This window comes from Pantherophis guttatus, chromosome 4 (assembly GCF_059756535.1).
Source record: "Pantherophis guttatus breed Tessera chromosome 4, ASM5975653v1, whole genome shotgun sequence".
Lineage (NCBI taxonomy): Eukaryota > Metazoa > Chordata > Lepidosauria > Squamata > Colubridae > Pantherophis > Pantherophis guttatus.
The window spans coordinates 129,878,124-129,905,197 of NC_142066.1; the positions used below are offsets into that span (position 1 = coordinate 129,878,124).

General features: G+C 38.9%; 1 protein-coding gene across 1 annotated transcript in view; it reads left to right on the top strand.

Annotated features, from left to right (window-relative positions):
- The window catches only part of CALCR (calcitonin receptor), a 168,815-nt gene that overhangs the window by 107,084 nt on the left and 34,657 nt on the right, over nucleotides 1-27,074 (top strand). Inside the window, exons 5-7 of the mRNA XM_034402015.3 lie at nucleotides 14,288-14,400; nucleotides 15,905-15,996; nucleotides 17,598-17,724. Of these exons, the coding sequence (XP_034257906.1) occupies nucleotides 14,288-14,400; nucleotides 15,905-15,996; nucleotides 17,598-17,724 (332 nt within the window). The remainder of the gene's footprint in view (nucleotides 1-14,287; nucleotides 14,401-15,904; nucleotides 15,997-17,597; nucleotides 17,725-27,074) is intronic.

The following is a 27,074-nucleotide window of genomic DNA, read 5'->3' on the forward strand; positions in this document are numbered from 1 at the left end:
TCGAACAATCGGTTTAGAATTTTTCCCCGAGATAGCCAACGAACATTGGTATGAAAAAGCAGCTGAGTATGACTACTTCCCATTTCTTCACATATTTGCGAAAAAAGTTGTGCATTCAAAGGACGGCTTTTAATGTAGTTAATGATTTTCACGCTTTCATCTAGAACTTTCTGTAGATCAGCGGGCATCTTACGTGTTGCCAAAGCCTCTCTGTGTATGCAACAATGTGTGGATATGACATTTGGAGCAACACTTTGAATTCTTGCAACGAGTCCTTTATTAATTCCGACCATACTTTTTACTCCATCTGTGCTTATTCCAACACATCTATTCCAATCAATTTTGTTCTCTTGCATAAATGTATTCATAACATTAAAGATATCTTCTCCTGTTGTGTGACCTAATAAAGGCTGGCAAAATAAAAAGTCGTCATGAATTTCTTGATTTTTTTCATTTATTTATTTATTTATTTATTTATTTATTTATTTATTTATTTATATAAATTTATATACCGCCCTTCTCCCTGAGGACTCAGGGCGGTGTACAGCCAGAATTAAAAAAAAACATAAAATACAAATATTAAAAAACAATTAAAATATATATAAATTTGGCCCAAAATTAAAAATACAAACCAATTAAAACATTTAAAATTTCTTCTTAAGCCAGCCCGGCTTGCTGGAAAAAGTGGGTTTTAAGGGCACGGCGGAAGGCACTAAGGTCTTGGATTCTCCTTATCTCTGGGGGCAACTGATTCCAGAGGGTAGGTGCCCCCACAGAAAAGGCCCTCCCCCTGGGGGTCACCAGCCTACATTGATTGGCTGATGGCACCCTGAGGAGGCCCTCTCTGTGGGAGCGCACGGGACGATGGGAGGTCGTCGGTAGCAGCAGGTGGTCTCGAAGATAGCTAGGCCCGATGCCATGGAGCGCTTTAAAGGTGATAACCAGCACCTTGAAGCACACCCGGAAGACCACTGGGAGCCAGTGCAGCTCGCGCAGGAGCGGTGTTACATGGGAGCGCCATGCTGCTCCCATCACTACCCGCGCTGCTGCATTCTGGACCAGTTGGAGCCTCCAGGTGCTCTTCAATGGGAGCCCCATGTAGAGAGCGTTGCAGTAGTCAAGGCGAGAGGTGACGAGGGCGTGAGTGACTGTGCACAGGGAATCCCGATCAAGAAAGGGCCGCAACTGTATCTAACAGACGCCATAAGATTTGCAAAATTCGCAATGTCAGTGGACTCATCGACTTGCAATGCATAATAACGACTTTGAGAAATATCAGATAATAACATCTGTTTTACATTATTAGACATATCAATGATTCGTCGATGAACTGTTATTTGAGAGAGGAACGCGGTCAAAAGTTTGTTTCGCTCTATCTCCTATCATTACTTCTGCCATTATCTTGGCTGCAGGCTTGATTAAAATTTCGCCAGTGGTTTCCGCTGCACTACATTTGGCAATTAAAAGCGACACCCGATACGAAGCTTCTAGTATTTTTTGATTGTCGCCTCCCGTCAAACCCCGCATTACTTTTCGAGACTGATTTAAACCCTTAAGTTTATTTTCAAAAAAATCTATGGGTTTATCTTTGTACTGATTATGGTTTGTCTCAAAATGGCGCTTTAAGTTGGATGGTTTCATGCTTTCATTTGTTAGATTTTCAAAACAAATGACGCAAACTGGAATAGGCTCATTTTCATCTCCAATCCATGAGAATCCAAATTTAAGATATTCTTTGTCGTACTTGCAAGTTTTCCTTGCTTTTTTCTTAACAGAATCCATAATCTCTGTTAGGGATAAAAAAAAAAGTGATCCATAATCTCTGTTAGGGATAAAAATTGTATTTTATAAAAATAATCAAAATCAGTGGAATTTACTAAAGTACGATAACAGGCGCCCGGAACTAACTATTAAAGAAGTAAGTTGTCTCTGTAACGAAGTGCAGTATATTCATACCGTGTCACGCCTCACAAGACTGTCTAACCGTTAGATAACACTGCAATTCTCCGGCGTTTAAACAGCTCCGCGGCTCAACATCAACTGTTAATGTTCCCGCAGTTTAAAAATGGCCGAACCCGAGCTGCGCGAAGGATGCGCAGAAGTTCCCGCCATAATGAGTTGCGATACGATGTATGATGGCCCCAGTTCCCGTGTAAAAATGGCGATACACGCCTATTTCTTTCCTTGTTCTGTGGGCGCAGCTAAGCACGGTGCAGTGGATATTCCCACATGATCCCCACCAAACTCCGGTGCAACGCGTACCCCCACCAAACTCTTCCCGTACCCCTGAGGGTACGCATACCACACTTTGGGAAACACTGCTTTATAGGGATATCATCAATATTGTCAAAGCCACAATAGCATGATTGAAATTCTACCTATTGTATACATACTATCAAGCTTCAGTTGCACCATTGTGTATACCATTGTACCTTTTTCAAAATCATATCTTGAAAACACCCCTGACATTTTATGAAGTCACCAAGTGTGTAATTATTACTTTTCCTAAAATATTCATAGAAATATGTGGTATAGACAGCAAGATATATATATAGCAATCCACATTTGTATTTTTTTTCCAATGATAGGTTTCTGTATTGTGTTAAATACAGAACCAATCATGATTGGTTGACTTTTGGTTTAGAATATTGTGTGAATGGGCATATTGACTTGTAAATCATGTTTTTATTTCTTTATCTGTAGCTTGTTCAGTAAACTATACTATTAAAAATATATTGTACTTAGTAGAAGGAATAAGCAATATGTGACTAACTGAAGAATCTATGTTTCCATAGTTAGATTTTTACACATTCAGGTACCTATTGAAGTATGTGCACTTGTGATTTATCTCTTGTTTTTGTAATAGCACTTTATGCAATGGAACAGCCTGTTCTAAGGACACTTAAAGTAAGCAAATGATTGCTGGCAATCTTAGGCCACAGATTGTTAACTTCAATTGAATAGAATAGGGAAGTCTAGCAGGATTAGCTCCAGCTTCCTATACCAGAGCTGGCCCATCTGTTTATTTTGTTCCAAATACATGCAGAAAGGACTCGAAGCTAATAATCACTTCCTGCCACTTGAGAAGACACATATGGGTTGCATGCCTACAATTCTGGCCTTGTTGAGACTAATCATCAGTAAGCTTTGTTGTGACTGTTTTCAAAATGATTTAGATAATATTTCTGCTGTTGATATTAGCATAAAAATGCCATAAATAATTCAGATAAATTGGCAAGCAGAAATTAATCAAAAACAGAAACATTTCTGAATCTTCTGCCAGATTCAAACAAAACAAAAGATTCAAACATATCTCAAGTTCAGACAGAAGCCAAGCATGCATGTTCAAAACCTTCCACGTGGCTGTGCCAGAAAAAGAAATGGAAGGAAATAAGCAAAGCCCAAATTATGCAGCATCTCATTTTCATCACTGTAAAATATGACTTGCTGTATTGTCACATTACTTTTTGTTGTACTTATCGCACCAAGAAACTACTTCGTATTGTGTCCCATTGCAGGATATCTATTTGTGTCTCTAGCATTTTCTTAGGTCCTTAAATTTGTAAAAAGCATTCTTTATTTATTCCTTATTTTGTTGTATTTCATTAACTGAAGTTGAATCTCCAATACTTTAGCCACCAAATGAGAAGAGAGGACTTATTGGGAAAGACCCTGATGTTGAAACAGATAGAAGGCAACAGGAGAAGGGGACCACAGGGGATGAGATGGTTAGATAGTGTCATCAAGACAATGAACATGAGTTTGGGCAGACTTAGGGAGAAAGTGGAGAACAGGTATGCTGTTGTCCACGATGTTGGACATGACTTAGTTCAACAAAATTCATTAAGAACCGAATTTGATTAATTAAATGTTTCTTTTATTACTTTTACATACTGAAGAATATCATCCATGACTGTATGATATTACAGTTTTACTATACACACTTACTATTTTCTCTGTGCATGTGTTTTTTCTTTTTCTTTTCCTAATTAGCATAGTTCCTTTACCTGTATGATTATGCATTAACTTCTGTTTTACCTGGATAGACTTTCCTATAAGTCAGGGGTATCAAACTCATGGCCCATGGGCCATTTTAGCAAAGGCGGGGAAGGCCATGATATATCATGTGACAATAAGGTGACCAATCATCCTCCTTTAGGGAGGACAGTCCTTCTTTTGTAAATTCTATCTTCTCTCAAAAAGTGTCCTCCTACATGTCCTCCTTTTCGATATTTGAAGACTAATCTGTAAATCTCTGTATTGGATCGATGCCAATCCAATCCGTTGTGTGTGATGTGACGTATTTCTATTTGACATGATGATTTGTCAAGGCTCAGTACAGTGCAGCGAGACATGATTATGAGACGCATATGCTCCGCACAGGAGAATTGTTTTGAGAGAGTGTGCTGCGCGCAAGTGTGCTGTGTGCAAGCGGCTTTGTTTACTTCTTACCAAAACTCGGCACACACACATGCATTAGACTCATTCTTTCTCAGTGAATATTTATTTTCTTCAATTTATTTGTGTTGAGTCCTCACAGTTATGACTCCATTCACACTGGCCTTGTTGCCAGCCAGCGCAAATTGGTTGAGTCGCAAGCAACTAAAATAGTGGGAAATCCTTGCTCGCATATTGGTTCACACCGTCTGACAGCTCTCTATTTAAGCAGCTGTCAGACGGCAAGAGTTGTCTTTGTTGCCACTACACGGAATTGCCTTGTTCTTGTTAGCAATATGTGTTAGCAATAAAGTTGGTGTTCATAGCAGCCAAGCCTCCGTCTTTGTCTGCCCACTAGTCACAACACTTGGCGACAAAGGTGGGATGTTTCTGAGGTGACGGCTGCCAGAAACACCGACCGAGCTGAGGCGCCCTGAGTCAATTGGTGCCAGTCAGTCACGGGCGACGAGACGTTGCATTAAGGCAAATTCCCGGCATTAGTTACAATGGCAGCAGCCCTCCCGGCATTCACGCCCTTCGAACCGGCCTCTGAGACCTGGGACGATTACCTCGAGAGGTTCGAGTGCTTCTTACAAGCCAACGACCTGACTGATCTGTCAAGCGCTAGGAAGAGGGGTTACTTCCTTAGTTCATGCGGACGAGAGATTTTTGGAACAGCGAGGGCTCTGGCTGCCCCACAACCAGTGTTTACAGTGCCGTGGGAGACATTGCTAGACAAGTTAAAATGCCACTATTCTCCCGCTCCCTTGAAAATTGCTAGACGTCATGCGTTTCACCAGAGGACCCAGAAAGAGGGGGAGTCCATTAATGAGTATATGACCTCCCTGCGAACAGCTGCGCTACATTGCGAATTCCGTAAGCTGGACGATATGCTCCTTGACCAGCTGGTCTGAAGCTTCAGCGGAGGCTGTTGGCCCATTCCGACCTGACCCTCCCTATAGCCATGGACGAGGCCAGGGCTTCCGAGAGCCAAGTCTTCGGTGGAGATTCAACATTTCCAGTCAGGAGGGGGCCATCCCACTAATGCTTCTCAGTCCGTCCACTATGAAGGATCAGACCAAGAAGGCGCCTCCGATGTGGACAGAGAGGTGAGCCGCTTCAAGATAACGCAGAAAAAGAAATAGTCGACTGCTGTCAAACCCAGGGTAGTTGCCTGGGCTGCGGCGGAATGCATAACCGAGCTGAGTGTAGATTCAAATCCGCTGTCTGCTGACGATGTGGGAAACAAAGGCACCTGTCAAGGGACTGCCGAGCAACCTTTCCGGCCTCAGATGATGCGGGGGAGCCTGCACCCAAGCGACAGAAGGCCCGGCCGCCGCGAGGACTGTTTCCCGATTTCCCATGATGCCAAGGTCGCTGCAGTGGCCATCAGCCATGCCTCCATGCCCTTCTCCAATAGCAAAATTCATATCACGGTCCAATTGGAGGGCGCACCTTGTAAGATGGAGGTCGATACGGGCTCCTCCAAATCCCTGATCGCGTGGTCCACGCTCAAAGCCTTGCTACCAACTATCTCCCAGCGGCGCTTGCAACCTTGCCACATCAAGCTGAAGGGGAAGCCAATTCCCACTCTTGACTGTGGCACATTCCACGTCGCCTATGACACCTTTGCAGGTTGCCTGCCACTGATTGTCATGAGGGACAGCCTTCCCTGTCTGCTTGGGTTGGACTGGTTTGTTGTCCTGCATCTGGCCGTTTCTGGGATTCAGACAAAAAGTCCTGACGTCTCTGCTGAGCTGACCCACAAATTCAGAGACATGTTTGATAGCCAACTTGGTATGGGGCTTCCCATTTCCTTTAATTTGGACTCCCAAGTGGCACCTATACGCCTGAAACCTCGAAGGGTGTCACTTGTGCTCCAGACCAGGAATTAGATAAACTGATAGCCCAAGGAGTCCTCCAACCAGTTGACCACTCCAAGTGGGAGACCCCTATAATAATTCCCCTCAAGCAGGATGGCTCAATTAGAATCTGCACAGACTATAAGGGCACCCTAAATAGGGCACTCCAGGCAAACCACTACCTCGTACCCGTGGTACAGCACTTGCTACACTCCCTGGGCCAGGGGAAAGTCTTCGCAAAGCTGGACCTAGCGCAGGCTTATCAACAGCTTCTGGTGGATAAAGCCACTGCCCTGGCCCAGACAATTGTTACTCACCAGGGGGGCGTTCAAATGTACCCGCCTCCAGTTTGGGGTTAGCGTCGCCCCTGGGATTTTTCAGAGCCTCATGGAGCGGCTCTGGCAGGACTGAAGCTAAAAAAGGAAAAGTGCTGAATAGGGGTGCCCCGAGTCGAGTTCTTAGGATTCTTAATTGATTCTTGTGGCATCCGCCCTGCTCCAGCCAAGGTGGAAGCGATTAAAAATGCCCCCATTCCCACCAATAGGGTCGAAGTACAGGCTTTTCTCGGTGTCCTCTATTTCTATGCTGTTTTTTTGCCCCATAAGGCTTCGCTAGCGGAGCCTCTCCATAGGCTTCTGGATGCAAGAACGCCGTGGCGTTGGGACCACAAGGCAACTGCCTCCTTCCAGGCAGTTAAGATGTCCTCACCTCCGACGCCATCCTCATACAGTACGATGACAGCTTGCCACTCTCTTTGACATGTGACGCCTTCCCCTATGGGGTGGGGGCTGTCCTGAGCCATCTCCTGTCCAATGGCATAGAGGCACCTATCGTGTACTATTCCCGGACCTTGTCTTCGGTGGAGAGGAATTACAGTCAGATCGATAGGGAGGCGTTAGCAGCCGTGGCAGGAATCAAATGATTCCACGACTACGTCTATGGTCGGTATTTTTACATCATTACCGACCACAAGCTATTGTTAGGGCTGTTGGCAGGGTACCAACAAACTCCTCAGATACTATCACCATGCATGTCTCGTTGGGCGGAGTTCTTGGCGGCCTATTCGTATCAATTACAATATAAGCCCGGAAAGGCCATCAGACGTGCTGATGCCCTCAGCCGTTGTCCCTTTCCCTTGGCTGTCCACGACCCTGACCCCGCAGCATCCGTCCTATTAGTAGACAAATTGCCTTCCTTAGTGACCGCCTCAGACATTCAGACCCAGTCCGCCTCCGACCCTGTCCTGTCCAAAGTCCTGGACTGGGTGCACAGGGGCTGGCCGCAACCACAGGTGGCAACTGAATTTTTACCCTACTACCGCAGGCAACATGAGTTGTCTGTGCAAAGGGGCTGCCTCTTGTGGGGGAATAGGGTGGTAGTACCCCCCAACCTCAGATCTAGGATCTTGTCATGCCTCCATGATGTCCACCCGGGCATCATGCTCATGAATGCCCTCGGCCGTAGTTACATCTGGTGACTGAACATTAATCAGGACATAGAGGAGTGGGTGGCCTGATGTCAGCAGTGCCAACAATCTAGACCCGTCCTCACAGCGGCCCCAGTCCACAAGTAGGAGACACCAGAACACCCTGGGCACGAGTTCACCTGGATGTCGCGGGCCCCTTCCTTGGACAAACTTTCCTAATCATGGTGGATGCACATTCTAAGTAGGTGGAACTCGCCCTCATGCCATCCACCACCTCGGCGGCTGTAACTCGGGTTTTAGAGGGTTTGTTTGTGACTCATGGGCTGTCAGACACCATAGTTACCAATAACAGTCCGCAGTTCATTTCGGTACCCTTCCAGCTGTTTCTAGCTAAATTGGGCATCCGCCATGCCCAGATGGCCCCATTCCATCCAGCCGCTAATGGTTTGGTGGAAAGGGCCGTACGGTCTGCCAAGGAGGTATTACGCCGTTTGGGCACCACAAATTGGTACCATAAGATCTACCAGTACCTGTTGACACAACACACAACCCCTAGTACAACCACCAAGCACAGCCCCACCGAACTCCTCATGGACAGGCGGATTCGGACAACTCTAGATCGCCTGCACCCTAATTACACCCATGAATCACCTCCAGGGATGCGAATACAGTCCAGGACTTTCACTGTGGGGGACCTGGTCTACACCCTGAACTTCAGAAATGACATAAGGTGGCTACCGGGGCAAATAACACAACTAACTGGGCCCTATTCTTATAGGGTCCAGCTCACCAAGAGTGTGGTGGCAGCATGTAAATCAACTGAGACGAAGAGTCACCGATGTGACCAACTCGCTACCTGTTCAAAACCAGCCGATTTCACCTACTAAAAAACTTTCAGGAGGCCCGCCAGCCTGGGCCGACACATGCCACCCTTCCCCGACCGAGTTGTTCTCGTCAGACAGCCTACCTGGAGCTCCAGGGCCTGCTGCGAGTTCGGGTCTTCCTTCCCCTGGTTGCGCGCAGTATCCAATAGTTCCAGGGAGCAAGGACTCGGCTCCACCCTCGTTGTCGACCATGCCTGAACTAAGACGGTCTGGATGGCACCGTTGTCGTCCGACGTACTTGGCAGACTACACGTGCGCGGTCCAGGTGGGAAGGGGTGTTGAGTCCTCACAGTTACGATTCCACTCACGCTGGCCTTGTTGCCAGCCGCCGCGGATTGGTTGAGTTGCGAGCAACTAAAGTAGAGCCTTGGTAGTACAGTGGTTTAAAGCATCCTGTTATTAACACAGCTGCCTGCAATTACTGCAGGTTCAAATCTTAGCAGGCTCAAGGTTGACTCAGCCTTCCATCCTTTCTAAGGTAGGTTAAATGAGGACCCAGTTTGTGGGGGCAATAAGCTGACTTTGTATAAAAATATACAAAAGTATGAAGGCTATTGCTTAACGCATTGTAAGCCGCCCTGAGTCTCCGGAGAAGGGCGGCATATAAATCAAATAATTAAAAAAAAGTAGTGGGAAATCCTTGCTCGCGTATTGGTTCGCACCGTCTATTTAAGCATCCCTATTTAAGCAGCTGTCAGACGGCAAGAGTTGTCTTTGTTGCCGCTACGCGGAATTGCCTTGTTCTTATTAGCAATATGTGTTAGCAATAAAGTTGGTGTTCACAGCAGCCAAGCCTCCATCTTTGTCAGCCCGCTAGTCACAACAATTTGTGTCCTCCTCCTGCTTGTAAAAAAGTTGGTCACCTTAGTGACAACAATGTGACAACGTGAGTTTGACACCCCTGCTCCTCACTGACTATAAAAAGTGGATTATTATTCTCTGAAGAATTTGGGTGCTGATGATAAAAGGGGTTCCTTTGGTTAGTTAGGGTTTTTGCAAGGAGTTTGGTGTTTGATTTATTAGACAATAAAATGTGAGTAAAAAAATAAAACTCTAGTTCCTATGAGAATATTTTACTGACCCATATCATATCTGTAAGTAAAGTAAATCATTTCCCAGCCTGACTTTTTAAGGTGGAACAATTTATATTCATACTCTTTCTTCCAAGTACAAATGCAAAATTCATACTAACATGGCTATAAGAAAGAGTTCTTCATTTTCAGTCATTTACTGTATACTTTTAAAACCATCATGTGTTTTATTTCTACTTTTTGATTAGAGAAAACAAACAGCAATGGAGAAATTAATGTTATATAAAATTGCAAATTTTTATGGAGCTGCCCATCAAGATTTCATCTGAATGCTGGAGCATAGAAATCAGTGATATAATCAGTGACTGAATCCCAGCATTTCTAAAATGTTATCTTAGTAGGATAAATAGGATCAATAAAAAAGAAGTACTTCTTTGTGCAATATATATTTAAATTTTGGAAATTGTTTCCATTAGACAAGATGATAAGCACCAGTTTAAACAGGTTTAAAAGAGATTGGAGAAATGGACTACACCCATTTTAATCACAGGAAACTTATTTTAAATGGTAGAGTAAAAAAGTATAAAAAAACATTGTCCCCTCAGTTCATGTATGTGACCTTCCCATGAACATTTCTGATTGGCTGCTGTGTGACACAGAATGCTGTTCAAATTTAACTTTGACCATTATAATTTTTTATGAGGTGCTATTTATAAGTGTCTGTTGGGTGCCAGTTGAGGGGATCCTGGTTAGGATATTTACCATAAAAGAGATGGAAAAAGTATTTACAATATCTTAAATTCATCCAAAAGCAGCAGTTTGGGGTTTGGTGAATGGATATAAAAATTCAGCCACAAAGAGATTACCTAAGCTTTTAATATTGCTTGGTTCAAGATCCACCAACTCTTTTCTTATAAAGGAAAAGCAGTAGCAATTGAAAGAGCAACAGTACCCCATTTCCTCCATTCCTTAGACACTTGAGACAAATCTTCTATCTTAAGGAAAGTGAAGTTTCAACAACTAAGATATATCTTCTTATTATAGCTTTATAGAGTAGAAGGTATCAAGGAAAATGTCCTTTGATGACTGCTGGTGAGTCAAACTTGTTAATAAAAGAGAAATATTGGAATTTAGACTCAAAAACTACTAAAGGAGCTATTTTCTTTATTTTCTTCTCCCTCTCTGCCTTCCAAGTGAAGCAATTGAAGAGGAGAAATAAATGTTAATATGATTCCTTTGATATCAATGGAATAACACTCAGTGGTACGTTTTATTCAATCAGCTTTAAGCGTTACTTGAGACAAGAACATATTAGATAATACATATAAGTATAAGCATGAATTGAATACATAAAATAGATACAAATAGAGGAAACATTAGGACAGGGACAGTAGACATGCTGGTGCTCTTATGCACGCCCCTTACAGACCTCTTAGGAATGGGTGAGGTCAACAGTAGACAGTCTTAGGTTAAAATTTTGGGGGGTTTGGGATGAAACCACAGAGTTAGATAGCGTATTCCAGGCATTGACCACTCTGTTGCTGAAGTCATATTTTCTGTAATCAAGTTTGGAGTGGCTCTATTGTATGCTCGTGTATTGTTGTGGTTGAAGCTGAAGTAGTCATTGACAGGTAGGACATTGTAGCAGATAATTTTATGAGCTACACTTAGGTCATACCGAAGACAGTGTAGTTCTAAGTTTTCTAGGTCCAGAATTTCAAATCTGGTGGCATAAGATATTTTGTTGTGAGCAGAGGAGTGGAGGACTCTTCTTGTGAAATATTTCTGGACACGTTCAATTGTATTAATGTCTGATATGCAGTGCGGGTTCCAGACAGATGAGCTATATTCGAGAATTGGTCTAGCAAATGTTTTGTATGCTCCGGTTAGCAGTGTGATATATTACCAGAGAAGAAGCTACGCAAGAGGTTTACAACTCTTAATGCTTTTTTTGCGATGTTATTACAGTGGGCTTTGGCAATTAGATCATTAGATATGAGTACTCCAAAGTCCTTGACAGAGTGAGGATTATCTACAAGGTCATGTCCACCCAGCTTGCATTTTGTGTTCTGATTCTTTTTGCCAATGTGTAAGACAGAGCATTTGTTGGTTGAGATTTGGAGTTGCCAATTGTTTGACTATTCCGACACAAAGTCAAGGTCTTTTTGAAGGGTAGCAGCATTGTCAGTGGTATTAAATATTTTTACATCATTGGCGAAGAGAACACAGTTGCTTATAATATGATCACAAAGATCATTTATGTATAGTATGAAGAGTGTTGGTCCTAGAATATAATTAGGAATATATGGTAAATTGCAATAAAATATAATGAAAAAAACATTAAAAAAAGAAAACAAATAAATTAATTAATAGTGTCAAATTTTACAAATCAGTTTATGGACACAAGGCCTATCTGAATGAAAACTTCATTGCTTATTATTAGGAACTAAAGATAGAATAAAGAAATCCAAAAGCTGATGTTAACCATACAAAGTTCGTCTGTTGGTTTTCAATATATGCAGAGTAAAAAGGACATCTCTCAAAGATTTTAAAATCCAGGCATACATAGATAGTAAAGTGCAGTTCATCATACAGCTCAGTCCCCAATTGTGTAGGGCTTTAAATATCACATTAGCACCTTGAGAAGTGGATCAGTAGTATTTGAAGCTGTTACGTTATGAATATTACATGTCCATTATAATGTCCATTATTTGTACCACATTTATTATTGGCTTTATAAAGGCCTAGCAAAAGGTCAACAGAAAAACTATTTAAAAACATCAAAAAGATTTGGTCTTATATTGTTCTGGAGCAACAGAGTATTTGAAGGACTACTTCTCCAATGTATACTTACTGTCAATTGAAGGCAGTTTCAAGATACTTAAAGAGTTAGCTGAATGGTTTTTGTAAATAAGTCTTTTTCTGCGGTGTTTCCCATCACATTGGGATTTCCCTTTAACAAAACACTTGAAGGCTAGTAATGAAATATTTGTATGAAGAAAACCAAGCTCAGAGAATATACCAAGAACTCAATAAAACTTACCCTTGAACTTCTAATAGGATTGTATTCCTTGTTCACTGTTTTAATTTAAAGGAATAAGTAGTTAAGTTGCTTTGGCACTGCTCCTGTGATTATTTTCTCCTAGGAATATTTAGGGTTATGATTGTACTTTTAAAACAAAACTGTAGAGCTATTTATTGGTGTATTAAAGTGAAAAATAGGATACCATTCCTCTAAATTAATAAAGGATCCTGATAATAGAATGAAGGAAATGAATTAACTGTCTCAAGCATGCCAAAAATAGTGGCAAATTGCTAATTTGTTGTAGTTGAAGTTTTGCTTCTTGGGAAAAACTGTTTTTGAGATTTTCTGTCTAAATAGTCCAACACTGTAATCAGTCTTGACTGCTATGTACTTGATATATATGGGCCATTTGTGAAACAGTAAAATTTCATAATGTTCAGCAATTATGTTAGCTATTATATGAATATAATTAATCAAACTAGGATTTATGATAGTAGGAGGCTCTGTTGTTGTGAAACCTGGCAAATGTGTAAATATGCAGCTGTAGAGGGAATAGGGAATAGCCTTCAAGGACAGGAGGAAGATCTACTAACAATTCAGAGAAGTGCAGCTTGAGTCCATTCTAAGAAACGAATTTGAGTAAATGTCTCGGAGCTCCCTAATTCACACAAAGATAAGTGAGGGAGGCGGAATCACATTCAGAATTGTAAGATTCTGTTGTTGTACAGCACAGTAACTGAGTAGTACTGTGTTTTCCCAAAAATAAGACTCTGTCTTATATTTTTTTGAACCCTGAAATAAGCGCTTGGCCTTATTGCCATATGCTCAAAAGCCTGATTGGGCTTATTATCAGGGGATGTCTTAATTTTGAGGGAAACAAGATAGTTCTAGTTCTACGTGGCATTGGTTTCTTTGTCTGGTATACCTTATAGGGCTAAGTATGTTGTGGTGAGTAGTCCATAAGGCTATAAACAGTACCTTATAGAGCTAAGTACTTTGTAGAAGTTAGTTGCAAGTAAAAATATAGCAATAGTGGCATTACTCTATCAATCAAACATCTATAATTATGAGAAATGGTGAGGCAGCTACTCTAACCAACAATGAATTGTTTTTGAAATGAATTTTGAATTGTTAAAGAATAAAACAGTTATTTGCCCAGTTCATATTTAAGGCAAAATATTCCTGAAATTCTTCAAATTTACTTGCCTATGGGACCATCCTTAATTAATTTAGTGAATGTCTCCATTAAAGTGCGAAAATAATGTTCAACTAAGAGGAAATCAGAATTAAAGTATAAAAACTTATATCCTTTCTAATGCATTAAATACAAGTAGGCTACCCATAATTTACCTCATATACTTTGATTATACTGATTCTGTCACTGAGGCTTACAGTGAGCAAAATATGTTACAGAAAGCAGTAAATGCTACTTTCTTTTTAATTATTTGCTATTTTTACAAGTGAAATGAAATGGCAAATGATCACAATTTGTTTCACTGTTGTGATAAATGATTTTTCTTTAATTCCAGCCACATTTAATTAATGTATGAAAAGTAATAGGCTTTAATATATAGGTACAAGCTTCTCAAATGAATTACATCCACTGAATTATTAATTCACAGAAATAGCAACAAAACATTGTGATAAGACAGGAACATGGTTTCGGCATCCAGAAACCAATCGAACCTGGTCCAATTACACACGCTGCAATTCTTTTACCAATGAGAAGCGTAAGGTAAGTTGTTTAAATTTTAGAAGAGTTTCTGATAATGCCTAACTTTTATCCATCTGAGGTTTTTTTTTCTATATTAATCATGGATGCAGTGTAGAGAGATTAATACATATTAATCATGGATGCAGTGTAGAAAGATTTGTCTGTCTTTCAGCCATGTTTAATTGTTCCACAGGAAATCAATGTCCAACTCACAGGTTTTATACAAAAACTCCTAATATAACACCAAGGCCTATAGTTCTGTATCCCTGGTGGCTATTGTTTAAAATTGAATGAATTTACATATTATGAACTGTAGATTCCCAAGGCAATTTTTCTTTCTCTTTTTTTTTTTCTCTATTGTTGTCCTTGATAGAAAGGAAAGCAGTTTTGCCAAAGTGCTGACCCCATTTGGGCCAGCAATGAACTTTAGAGAGAAATGAACAGACTTCACTCCACTCAAAAATTGATAAAATGTCAAATTTCCACTGGCCTTCACTAAAGTTAGGTGTATTGACTTGGCTTTAATGAACACAAAAAGGGTGGCATTATAATCCGTATGAGATTTTAAAGGCTGGTTAAAATGTCTGAGCACATTCCCTTTACATGGTTGATGGGTACAATCGGAATGATGCCTGACTTTCATCTCAATTAGAAAGAGGTATCTGAAAGCATTCTTTATATGAAGAGATAAGTAAATGATCATTGAACTTTGCAAGGAAGAGAATGCATAAAGTTTGTATATGTTATAAAAATGGGTGGGTATATTTTACATCTTTCCTTGTATTCTTTCTTTTTTTTTTAAGGTGACCTGGATTTGAATTTCCATTTTTTAAAAAAATATTAAGCCATTTTTGCATGTGGCATTTAGACTGAACCATGCCTTACTTATTACATTGTAATCTGGGAAAAGCCTAATTAGATTTATATAAGATATTCTGTAAAATGCTGAGGACACTTTCTGACCTTTCGTTATAAGAAATAATTCTCAAAGTTTTATGTAAATCTTTATGGAGTTGACTTTTATATGGCCAATTACAGAAGCTTGTCATAATACCTATTAAAAAGATAGTTCATGAGGGAAAATCTTGCCATAATGAACCCTATATGCAAGGGGGGAGGGAGGAGAAATAATGTAGAGCAGAACACAGGTTACTTTGATATGGTTTTGAACAGATGGACTATGTTTGGGCAGCTCATAGCAGCACCATGAACAAAGATTATGAAAACAAGAAATCAAATAGAACACACGAAAAAAATCTATGGTAGTCAAATGAACAAAGGACATTAATTATATATCTATGTGAATATATGTATGCATATATAAAATAGTACTGTTTATAATGTGACTTTGTAAATGTGAACACAATTTAATTCATTTTTAGAGTTAGTTCCATGTATCTAAAATGAAGTAAAGGATATTCCAAAGTTTGCGGTCATTGTTACTACTATTTGTATCCCACAATAATTTCTAAACTATTTCTAAACTATCTTCATTTTTTATTTAGTCTTTCTTTTTAAATTTCAGATGGTTTTCATAGTTTATTACATGACTATAGTAGGACATGTATTGTCTATGATTTCCCTGTTGATTTCCTTGGGAATTTTCTTCCATTTCAAGTGAGTACATCCTTCAACTATTTATTTATTCTTACTGCAGTATGTGCAAGAGTTATAGAAGTATTTCTTTGACTCATATAGTTCAGTCATTTGCTTACTGGCCACATTGGCTTACAAATGATTTTTATCTATGTGCCATGTGTGCCAATTCTCTATAATAGAAGTACCATGTATTCTTGGAGTCATATGCATTTGTTTAAGGCAAAATGCAGATTCTAAGTGTTCCTCTGTATCCTAAGAGTGTGTGTACAAAAATAGAATACAAAGAATGATTAGACACAATCAAATGTGGCAAACATTAAATTAGGGCCTTACATAACATTTTGGGAAGAGTTGATGATGGCAAACGAAGTGGTTGTCGTCATCTGTAAAGGAAGGGATGGAGTTTGGGGTTGGTTTAAGATTCTTCAACATAAAATGAACATGAACTCAGTGGGAAGAATTTTTATACGTATAAAGAAAATTAAAAGGTTAAAAGGGGTTGGTAACATTTTCACATTGCTGGAGCTACTATGCACTATCACTTTAGCATATGCATCTCCTCAAATTATCCAAAACTCATGAGACATCACTCAGATTGCAAGATCTGACATTATTTTAACAGATCACCAACATATTATGCAAGATTATCAAATGCTCGTAGGATTTCTGAATCTATTCTTGATATGTCAGTGATACTGCAGTTTCGGGGTGGAGGAGGTAGATGATCTGATAATGCTTCTCATACCAAGAATAATTGTGTAATTGGTTATTATCATAGTGGAAGGAACCAGTCTGTGTGATTTCCCCTCAATATTGCTGCTATTTTTTATTCTATTATTAGCAAGCAAGAATAGTTTCCAAATTTCGTGGGAGCCTCAATTATTTAAACTAACTATAAAGAAGTCTAGAATGAACTAGCCATGTTAGGTATATGAACAAGTCAGTGGCATATGAAATTCAATATATAGTTATATAACCTTTATTCAATAAAGGGAAAAGTCTAATCAGACTGTTTCAAAGTTGTTCAGTGGGCTTAGTGATTTATTTGTGAGTAATTCTAGAGGAAAAATGGCATAGTAATTTTCTTGATTCAGTTGACTTTAATAAAGCAGAAAGAATGTCTTAGAGTTTGGGAACCAAAAAGAAATCACAACCATGCAAGGAATGAAATTAAATATCCCTAACATCAGAAAAATTCCAGATCAAAATTTCTTACTCAGCTGATAACTCATTCTGAAAGCATTTTGTAATTTTAATATAATGCTCCAAAGAATCTGCCTATATGGGGGCTGTTTTTATTTATTTATTAGATAAAATATATTAAATATAATTAAATATATCTTATTATCAAAGTAATTTTGTGAATTTTTCTGCCACTTGATCATGTACATGAGAAGTCCCCTAACTGCGATTGAGAAAGCGTGTAGTATGTAAGCAGTTGTAAGAGGGAGAGAATTTTTTTCTCATGACTTCACTGCCCCCCGTATTTTTTTCTGACTGCCTGTGTCAGATTGCATATTTAAGAAAGAATTGCCAACATGTTCTTGTTATAAAAGCAACCTCAGAATCAACTCTAATAATTTCTAATTTATACTATATTTGTGGTGCATGTTTTTCAGGAGCCTCAGCTGTCAAAGGATAACACTGCATAAGAATCTATTTTGCTCATATGTTCTTAACTCTGTGTTTACACTTGCCCACCTCATTGCAGTAGTGCCTGACCGAGAGCTGGTCCAAAAAGATCCAGTAAGTAATTTGTTATACTTCATCTTGAACTTAAAACATTGAAAGTTAAAAGACCTTCCTGCCTTATTGCCACAGGATGTAAAAAAAAAAAGTTGTCACCTATTTTGATAATGCAGTATTGGAAGAATATTTTTTAAAAGTATCAAATCAAGTTTATTTCATCCCAATTAAATCCTGATACTGGCTAGAAATTTTAAACTTTTATAAATAGTAGGCCAGAAATTTTGGCTTAGTAAGCCATATTGTGTATGTGTACTACTGCATGAAATCCATATTCCTGTTTCACTCTTTGCTTAGATTTATGTTAAGTCCATGTTCAGAATTATGATTTATTATCCTCCATATCTAATTCAGAACTGATTTTCATTTATTGACCTGTTTGAACACAGTATGTCATAATCTTGAGTTTGGGCATAACAAAGCTACTTCCTTCCTCCTTTGCATAATTGCGCACAGTAGAAATTTAGAGTACTAGCATACAGCAACATGCTAGATGATTGCTTATTAAGCCAGGATTCTTGGCTTAAAATTATATACAGCTTTATGATGGAATGTGTCTCCACTTCATTATAATGAAAAGGTTGGCTTCAGGACACATTGCACTGGAAAAGTTAGGTTTTCAACCTTACTCTGCTTTGATCTTCATCCAACTCTCTAAGTAATCCACATAAATACAATATAAGAGCAAGGAAAAGATAGTAAAGAAACTCAGAATTAGTAGAAGAAGCCATTATTTATTTGATCTACAACATTCTAATTAAGAAGCCAATTTTTTTAAAAAAAGATTTAGTATAATTGCGAACATAGTGAAATAGCTGTCTCAAATACCATTTGACAATTCAATTACTTGAAACTTTTGTGAGAAAATAGCATCAATAGATCAAATATAGATCTAGAATTGTATAATCTAATCTGCTGTATGATATTAAATGTAGGAAAGAAACCATAACTGGAGTGCTCTAGCATTCTCATGAGTCCAAGTTCAAATCTTAGCATCTTTAATTAAAAGTTGTAGATAATATATAATATGAAATGCCTATTTTATGTCTGGAGAGATATAAAATTGACTGGTTTTTGACCTGAGAACCAGCTAGTTCTTAAACTCAAACTAAAAAGTCAGGGTTAGAGGAAAATCCAGGAGTATATAGTATCTACTTTCAACCATAAAAGCTTACTACATGATTTCAAGTGACTCATTACCTCTCAGCCTATCATTTTTGTTTTCAAGATGGATGTTGCAGGAATAGTTTTGGTGGGTTATTGATGGTGGGGCTGGGAAGAGGATCTGATAAATAAATAACCCACAGTAGGACCACATATCTCCACTAGAATTGGACTACCTGATTGTACCAGCAGCTTGTTGTCCTCCACTTTCAGGAGGTCAGAGGGACCAAAGCTGGAAGCACTGTTGTTTTGTAATGGGCTGGTTCTCTAGAATAGTGTCCTGTGGGATATATATTGGCCTCATGCCAGTTGTCTTCCAGAAGCCATGAATATGAAGCTTTTCCAGAGGACATTTGGAGGTTGACACCAGATACTATTTTAGCCTATGGGGTGTTTTTTTTCCTGTTTTTTTATTACATGTGGTTCTCAGTTTACAATTACATACCAGATCTGATTTTACAACCATTTTTTACCATAGTCATTAAACAAATCTGGCTTTCCCAATTGACTAAGCTTGTCAGAGGCCAGCTGGGAAAATTGTAAATCACAATGACATGATTGTGAGTCACTGTAACCATTGTAAATCTAAGCTGGTTGCAAGTGTTCAAATTGGAGTCATGTGACCATCGGTATGACTTTTGTAAATCAGGTTGTAAGTCAAGGCCATCATAACTTTGAACCATCATCAAGTGAACAGTTGTAAGTCGAGGATTACTTGCACTGGGCATTGTTTGTTTCATATTATGACCAGCAAAGAGTCTATTTATAATTGAGATGAGATATGAATTCAGTCAGCTTCCCACAGCTCCTAGAGAAAAAGCAGGAAATAAATTTAAGAAGTAAATATACTCTGCCAGATCCTCCTGTAAAAAAATTTCTGTCATTATTTGAGACTCTCTTTTTTTCAATTAATCTTTAAAAAAAGCAGCATGGAAAAGGTAATTAATTTATTTATATTTACATGGAAATTTATGATAGAAATTACATGTAAACATTCATAGTAAATGGAGGTAAAAGTATAATTAATAACTTACTATAATTTAAGTCAGACAAAAATTGTATATAAATATCTGAGAATGATTGCCAAATGAGAAAGAGTTACTGTATGATTTATGGAACAAAAGGGGGAAAAATGCCTTTTGTATTACAGTAATTCAATAACAAAAATACACGCTTTTTGCCCCAAAGATAAACATTCACATTTTTCAAGCAAAATTCAGGGTTAAATTTTTGTTACTTTGTTTTATTTTTCTTGATATTCCCTCACAAATGTCACTGTGAACATATGCATAATCATGTACAGTAGAGTTGCATATGGTACAATAAAAACCTATCAAAAATAAGCTGGAAAACTAAGCCTGATCTGTCTTTATTGATGACTGAACAGTCATCATTAAAACTGAATATCCTAAAGATATTTGTAGTTTCCAAAGTATAATATCTGTATAAACATTTCAAGTACCTGAATAATTTAGATAGACTTTCTATTTTAAGAAACCTTCTTTTATAGCACTAAGATGCATGGCCTATTATCTCCTGAAAAGTATCAAGTACATATATTCATCATGAAATAGACATATTCAGACTTTCTCCAATGAAAGGTAGAATATCATCATTAAGTCTTAACAGATCAGACAGAATAAACTGACTCCCAAGTAATGCTATTTTCAGTTGGATTTTATTTAGAGACGGGTTGCAAATAAGGATGAACAATAGATCAAATATATAATATCATTTGGTTCCAGAATTCCAGAATCCATCCAGAATTAAATTACATTCTAGTTTGGCTAAATCTTTACTGAATTTTAATCATCTGTTAAAATGATACACAATTGGCATAAATAATAACAGAATAGGATTTCTGTATATTTTTGTTCAGAAATAATTTTTATGATTATTTAACATGCTGTTTATTGAAATGGGCAAATGGAATGAATATAAAATGATGCTTATGTTGGCAGAGGTTGGCAGATTTCTGAAATGTCTTTGTGACATTTATGTAGGGTTTAGAAACTTAAGAATTGAAGGGAATAAGGATGCATGATTTATAAGTTAACCTCATCTAAATGTAATCTTTCCCAAAAGTAGAAATAATAGCATTAACTTTTTAATTTATTTTATAAAAGTAGTTTCAAAATCTGATAAAAATTTAATATTTAAATTATCTAGTATCTTTCAAAATTAACCTAATATCAATTAGCTGTTTTATTTTTTTACCTGTTACTGTTAAGTTCTATTTTTTCAGCTTTGTTTCTTTTCACCTTATACACCTCTATGGTCAGTACATTTTATTTATTTATAATTAGACTTCTATACCGCCCTTCTCCCGAAGGACTCGTGTGAGACATTTCGCTTCTCTTTGTGCCAGTTTGGTATAATCTGTAAAGTAATATTAATTTCTGTGAATTATAGGTATGTAATTGGTGAATTCTAAAAAAAACATCAGGTTCCTGATGATGCATACAGAACCCCAGAATATATAGACTGGATGTTAACACCCACTGAGCCAGCAAAATCCTTTGTGAAGATTTATGGCCTCTGCAGGAGAGACCTCAATTTATAATCACTTCTCATAGAGCCTCACCCAAATTATTTACCTTTATATATTAGACATGCACATTTTTTTCTGGATTAAAATAAGGCCTTTGAATGGAATGCTGGAGGCCACGATATACATAGTGATATGACTGGACAAAAACTAAATCTGATTTTGTTTCATTAAATAAGGAATTTAGTATCTTACACTTATCTTACATTAACATTTGCAATTTGGTAATAGGTTCAAGATTCTTCTAACTGAAGACTGTTAGGGTTCACAGAAAGTTTTGGAACATCAGGTAGTACGTCTCTTTTCACTTTCATATCTGGTTTTTCTAAAAGCAGAGAAACAAGGAAATTAATGGAGGAGGAAGAGGAAGAGCAGGCTAGGAGAAGAAAAAGGAGAAGGAGAAGGAGTTGTATGGTGGGATGCAACTACTACAGTTATAGTTTTAAATCAAAGCCTCCAACATAAATTAAGTCAGAATTGATCTGTTAGTACAGAATACCAAACAATCTGTTTTGAAAGATTTCTTGTTGTGACAACATCTGTCAAGAGTCAAATGAGTATGCATAAGTATGCTTTTGCTTTTCATATTTTTTATATGGGAAACTTAATTTCTTTTCTAGGGTAATCCTTTTCTTTGCTCCTGGCTCTTCTCATAAAATAATCCCTATGGGCAAGCAATTTCCATCAGGGAAAGGACCTAGATTTCAGATTTCCCTACATATAACACAGTTATATTTCATTAGAAAAAAAAAAGATAAAGGAGTCTTTGAAGATTTTATTTTGCTAGTTGGTGCTGACTATAGGGAGAGATCAGTGGTGGGATTCAAAATTTTTTTACTACCGGTTCTGTGGGCGTGGCTTGGTGGGCGTGGCAGGGGAAGGATACTGTAAAATCTCCATTCCTTCCCCACTCCGGAGAAGATTACTTCAAAATCCCCATTTCCTCCCAATCAGCTGGGACTCAGGAGACAGAGCATAGATGTGGGCGCGGCCAGTCAGAGGTGGCATTTACCAGTTCTCTGAACTACTCAAAACTTCCGCTACCGGTTGTCCAGAACTAGTCATACTAGTTTCCTTCTTTCTCTCCGACCGGTCGCAGTCTGTGTTGACAGGGGGACAGAGGTCGACCCCAAGGCCCCTCATATGTGGGGTGCCACAAGGATCGGTCCTCTCGCCCCTTTTGTTCAACATTTATGTAAAGCCGAATGGGCGAGATCATCCGTGGTTTCGGGGTGAAGTACCACCAGTACGCTGATAACACCCAGCTGTACATCTCCACCCCGGACCACCTCAACGATGCCCTTGAAGTGATGTCCCGGTGCCTGAAGGCTGTATGGATCTGGATGGGGAGAAACAGGCTCAGGCTCAGGCTCAACCCATCCAAGACCGAGTGCCTGTGGTTTCTGACGTCCCGATATAGTCAGCTGGTGCCATTGCTGACTATTGGGGCCGAATCATTGACCCCCACGGAAAGGGCTTGCAACTTGGGTGTCCTCCTGGATTCACGGCTGTCTTTAGAAGAGCACTTGATGGCTGTGACCGGGAGGATTTTTCATCAGGTTCGCCTGAACCGCCAGTTGCGTCCCTTTCTAGATCAGGACTCCCTACGCACAGTCACTCATGCCCTTGTCACCTCCTGTCTGGACTATTGTAACGCTCTCTACATGGGGCTCCCCTTGAGGAGCACTCGGAGGCTCCAACTGGTGCAGAGTGCGGCAGCGTGGATGGTTATGGGAGCAACGTGGCGTTCCCATGTAACACGTTTCCTGTGCGAGCTGCATTGGCTCCCGGTGGTCTTCCGGGTGCGCTTCAAGTTTTGGTTATCACCTTTAGAGCGCTCCATGCTTAGGACCTGGTTATCTACGGGACCGCCTGCTACCACCAATAGCCTCCCACCAGCCAGTACGCTCCCATAGAGAGGGGCTCCTCCGGGTGCCGTTGGCCAAACAATGTCAACTGGCGGCCCCTAGGGGGAGAGCCTTCTCTGTGGGGGCACCTACGATCTGGAACGAGCTACCCCCGGAGATACAGAGGATCCCGGATCTGCGCACCTTCTATCGCGCGCTCAAGACTTTCTTATTTCATCAAGCTGGCCTGGCCTAAATCTTTTCCCCTTTTAAATGTAAATTTTAATTTGTTATTGGGTATTTTAAATTTGTCTCAGCAAAATTATTTAATTCGTTTTTATTCTATTTTAAATTTTTGTATTTATGTGTTTTATTCTGTGGCTGTTCACCGCCCTGAGTCCTTCGGGAGTAGGGCAGTATATAAATCCAATTAAATAAATAAATAAATAAATAAATAAATAAATAAATAAATACATACATACATACATACATACATACATACATACATACATACATACATACCACCTCTGGGAGAGATGCTCATCTCTATTTCAAGGCCATTGAACCAGTACTGTTTGAAGATGTTTTTGCATTCATGTGGCCCACATGACATTATGCTGTTATCTTCCCATTGAAGTGGTACCTATTTATTGACTTGCATTTACTGCTAGATTGGCAGAAGCTGGGGCAAGGATTGGAGCTCACCCCATCGCATGGCGCTCAAGTTTCGAAACTGAGCTGCTGACTTTCCAGCTGAGATGCCCAGCATTTTAATCACTGATCCACCAGACCGCCCCTAATATTTCATTAGAAACTTGACATAATTCACGTTTTTCCATTGAAATGCAATCACCAGAATGTACTATTTGGAAAAATATAGAGAACACATACATACAGTAGTTGTTTGTACTATGCTTTTATTTATGAATTTATTACAACCATTTGTGCATTACTGACAGATTAGTTTAGGTTTAGACATTGCCATGGAATGGCAAGGCTTTAGACTAGACTATACCAGAAAGATGGGGGAAAGCCCATCTTAAAAGACAGTGATACGAAAATATTTCTAATTGCAGGAGCTAGGCCTGACACGAAGGTGACTTATTTTAGTTTATATGAATAATTTTAAAAACAGGTCAAAATTTCATTCCTCTTCGCCTTGTTTGGCTAGCATGTTATTAGCCCATCTAATACTATTAGCCCATCTAATAATACTTGCTATTTGTGACTACAGTATATCAGTTCTTTTCCTTTGCAAGCCTATCATTTCTTAAGACCAATCCTGTGAATTTAAGTTATTGGGCAATAACAGATGGAAAAGATTATAATTCTCATAGAGGAATACATGTGAGCTGCAGTGGGAAAAAGACTAATAAGATCAATGCCTGAATGAGCAAAATTGTTTTCATTGAGGTTGTATAAATGTCACACTATAGTTGTATATTATTGATAATGTTTCAAAAACTGGGAAACGGGAACTTTGATATGAAAAAAGTGAATTTAATCAACAACCTGAAGAAGAAATCTTGACTGTCCATTTTCTATTAGAAAAAGACTGAGGTGAATGGCTTAACATTTGAAAATACATAGCAGTATTACCAGGAAGTATATTATGTTCTCACATAAAACTGACTTAAAACTAAAGATGCTTAATTGAGGGCAAAAGGTTATTTATTTGAAGCTATGGATAACTTTGAATTTAAGTTGGAATCTAAAGGTTGTGATCTGTGAAGCAAAGAAAATTTAATTGCTCCAAGATGAATGCAGCTTTGTTTTATATAAATTGCATGGTCCAAACAAAGTATCTTAATATCTTCAATTTGGATATCAGCAGAACGTGAGGTAGACCCTCAAGCTATTTTCAGTGTTAAAAGAAATGTAGCAAATTTTCTGTAATTATATTACATCCGCAGAACCATTGGTGTTTTTTTTAAGAGACTAGAATTGTAAGGCATTCACAAAGTTATTTGTTAATCTATGGACTTGAATATCAGGCTCTGAAATAAGCATCTTCAGGTTGCACATCAAACTAACTGCAGTTGTTTAGTTTAGCTGCAATTTAAGGCCTAATCAACATAAGTAGCTGAATGAGTTGGTAGATTCTGAGAGCTTAGAATAGATGTTCCAGGCTTAGGCTGCTGGCTTTACCATTCTCCTATATAATAACTTTGTGCAATTAAGAAGCAACATATCAAAGGAAAAGGTTATTTGTGGACACCACTACTATGCCTCTCTTCTGACTACACAATCAACTTTCTATTATCCCACTAGCCAAGAAGATATGAACAGTGGAGTATATAGAAGGATTCTGGCCTTCCATATTGGCAAATGTTTATCTTTCTCTTTTGGTGGGATATTTATTGGAATAAGTGTGTTGCTCCACAATGTTCACCTTCTGTTTATTTGTTGTGTTTCCCCCTTGTGAAAAATAGCTCTCTCTCTTCTGCTTCCATGTACTGCCTCTCTCAGTATTGTATTTTGTTTTATTTGCTTTCTGCATCAGCATTTAAGAAATTCGGGTCACTTCCTAAAGCAGCTGGGGGCTCTAATGAACTCTTCACTCTGAGAACACAATCGATCCAAATACTTCCAGCCAACAAGTTCTTATGCTATTTCATTCCAATGGAAGATAGTTTATTTATTACTTTTTTCCTTATTGAATAGGTTTGCAGTGTAAATGGGTTAACAGATATGAATAGCAATATTCAGGGGAATTTCAAAACTATCCTTTCTTTTCTGTTTCCTAAAAACATTAAAAATTACAAAAGCCTATTTTTTTAAAAAAAAGTTAATGCAATTAATATAAATGGAGGAAAAGATATACAAGCTATATAAATAATCGTCACTTATGACTTCTTGTTTAGTAATCATTTAAGTTGTGGCGGACACCTGAGAAGATACTTGTTTCTAAAGTTACAGCCATTGTAATATCCTCATGATCATTTGCCCTTATGACCAACCGTCCCCCCCCCACCATATTCCCTCACCTCACTCTACTATGTTCCTGCAGACCTTGTACCTACCTCCCACCCCACTGAGCTCCACATCTTCCTTCTCTTCACTTACTTTTCAAAGAGTAGGGAAAGATCCATTTCGGATTAGGGAAAGAGACCAGATTGTGGCATTGCTGGACCATGTAACTGGAAGCAGCCATCATTTTTCAAGTGGCTGCACTGATTGTGGTGGTTGCTTAAAGGATGACACCATGCAGCCCAGCAATGCAGTGTCTTATTATGTTGCCACACGTTCCGGAGTATTCTACAGCCTTTCACAACATTCTGCAGTAGAACTCAGGTTAGGAAAGCATAGCAAGCTGCTGCCTTGCTGGGCCATGTGGCATCATCCTGGAACTGGTCACCATTTTCTAAGCAGCTGTGTTAAATTGTGGTCACTCACAAAATGACATATGTTTCCAGGATTATGCCATGTGGCACAACAACAGAAAGACCTGCCTTACTTCCTTATCTCACTGTTTGGATATTAAGCCTAGATACACTTTTTAAATCGCTGATCCAGTATTAGAAATATGATGTTTAATCTATAGATTGAAATAATTTTGAAATGTCCCTATTGCTATTATAAAAACTTTTGCTTTTATTCTTTCCTCATGCAATCATTTGTATAGAATGCAAATACTTCTGTATCTAAAGTTTTTTTAATCGACAACATATAGTCTCCTAGCACCGCAGTGGTGAACCTATGACACTCGTGCTCAAAGTGGCATGCAAAGCCATGTCACCCAGTATGCATGGCCTTGCCTGTTTGTCTTCCGGGTTTCTGGCACGTATGCG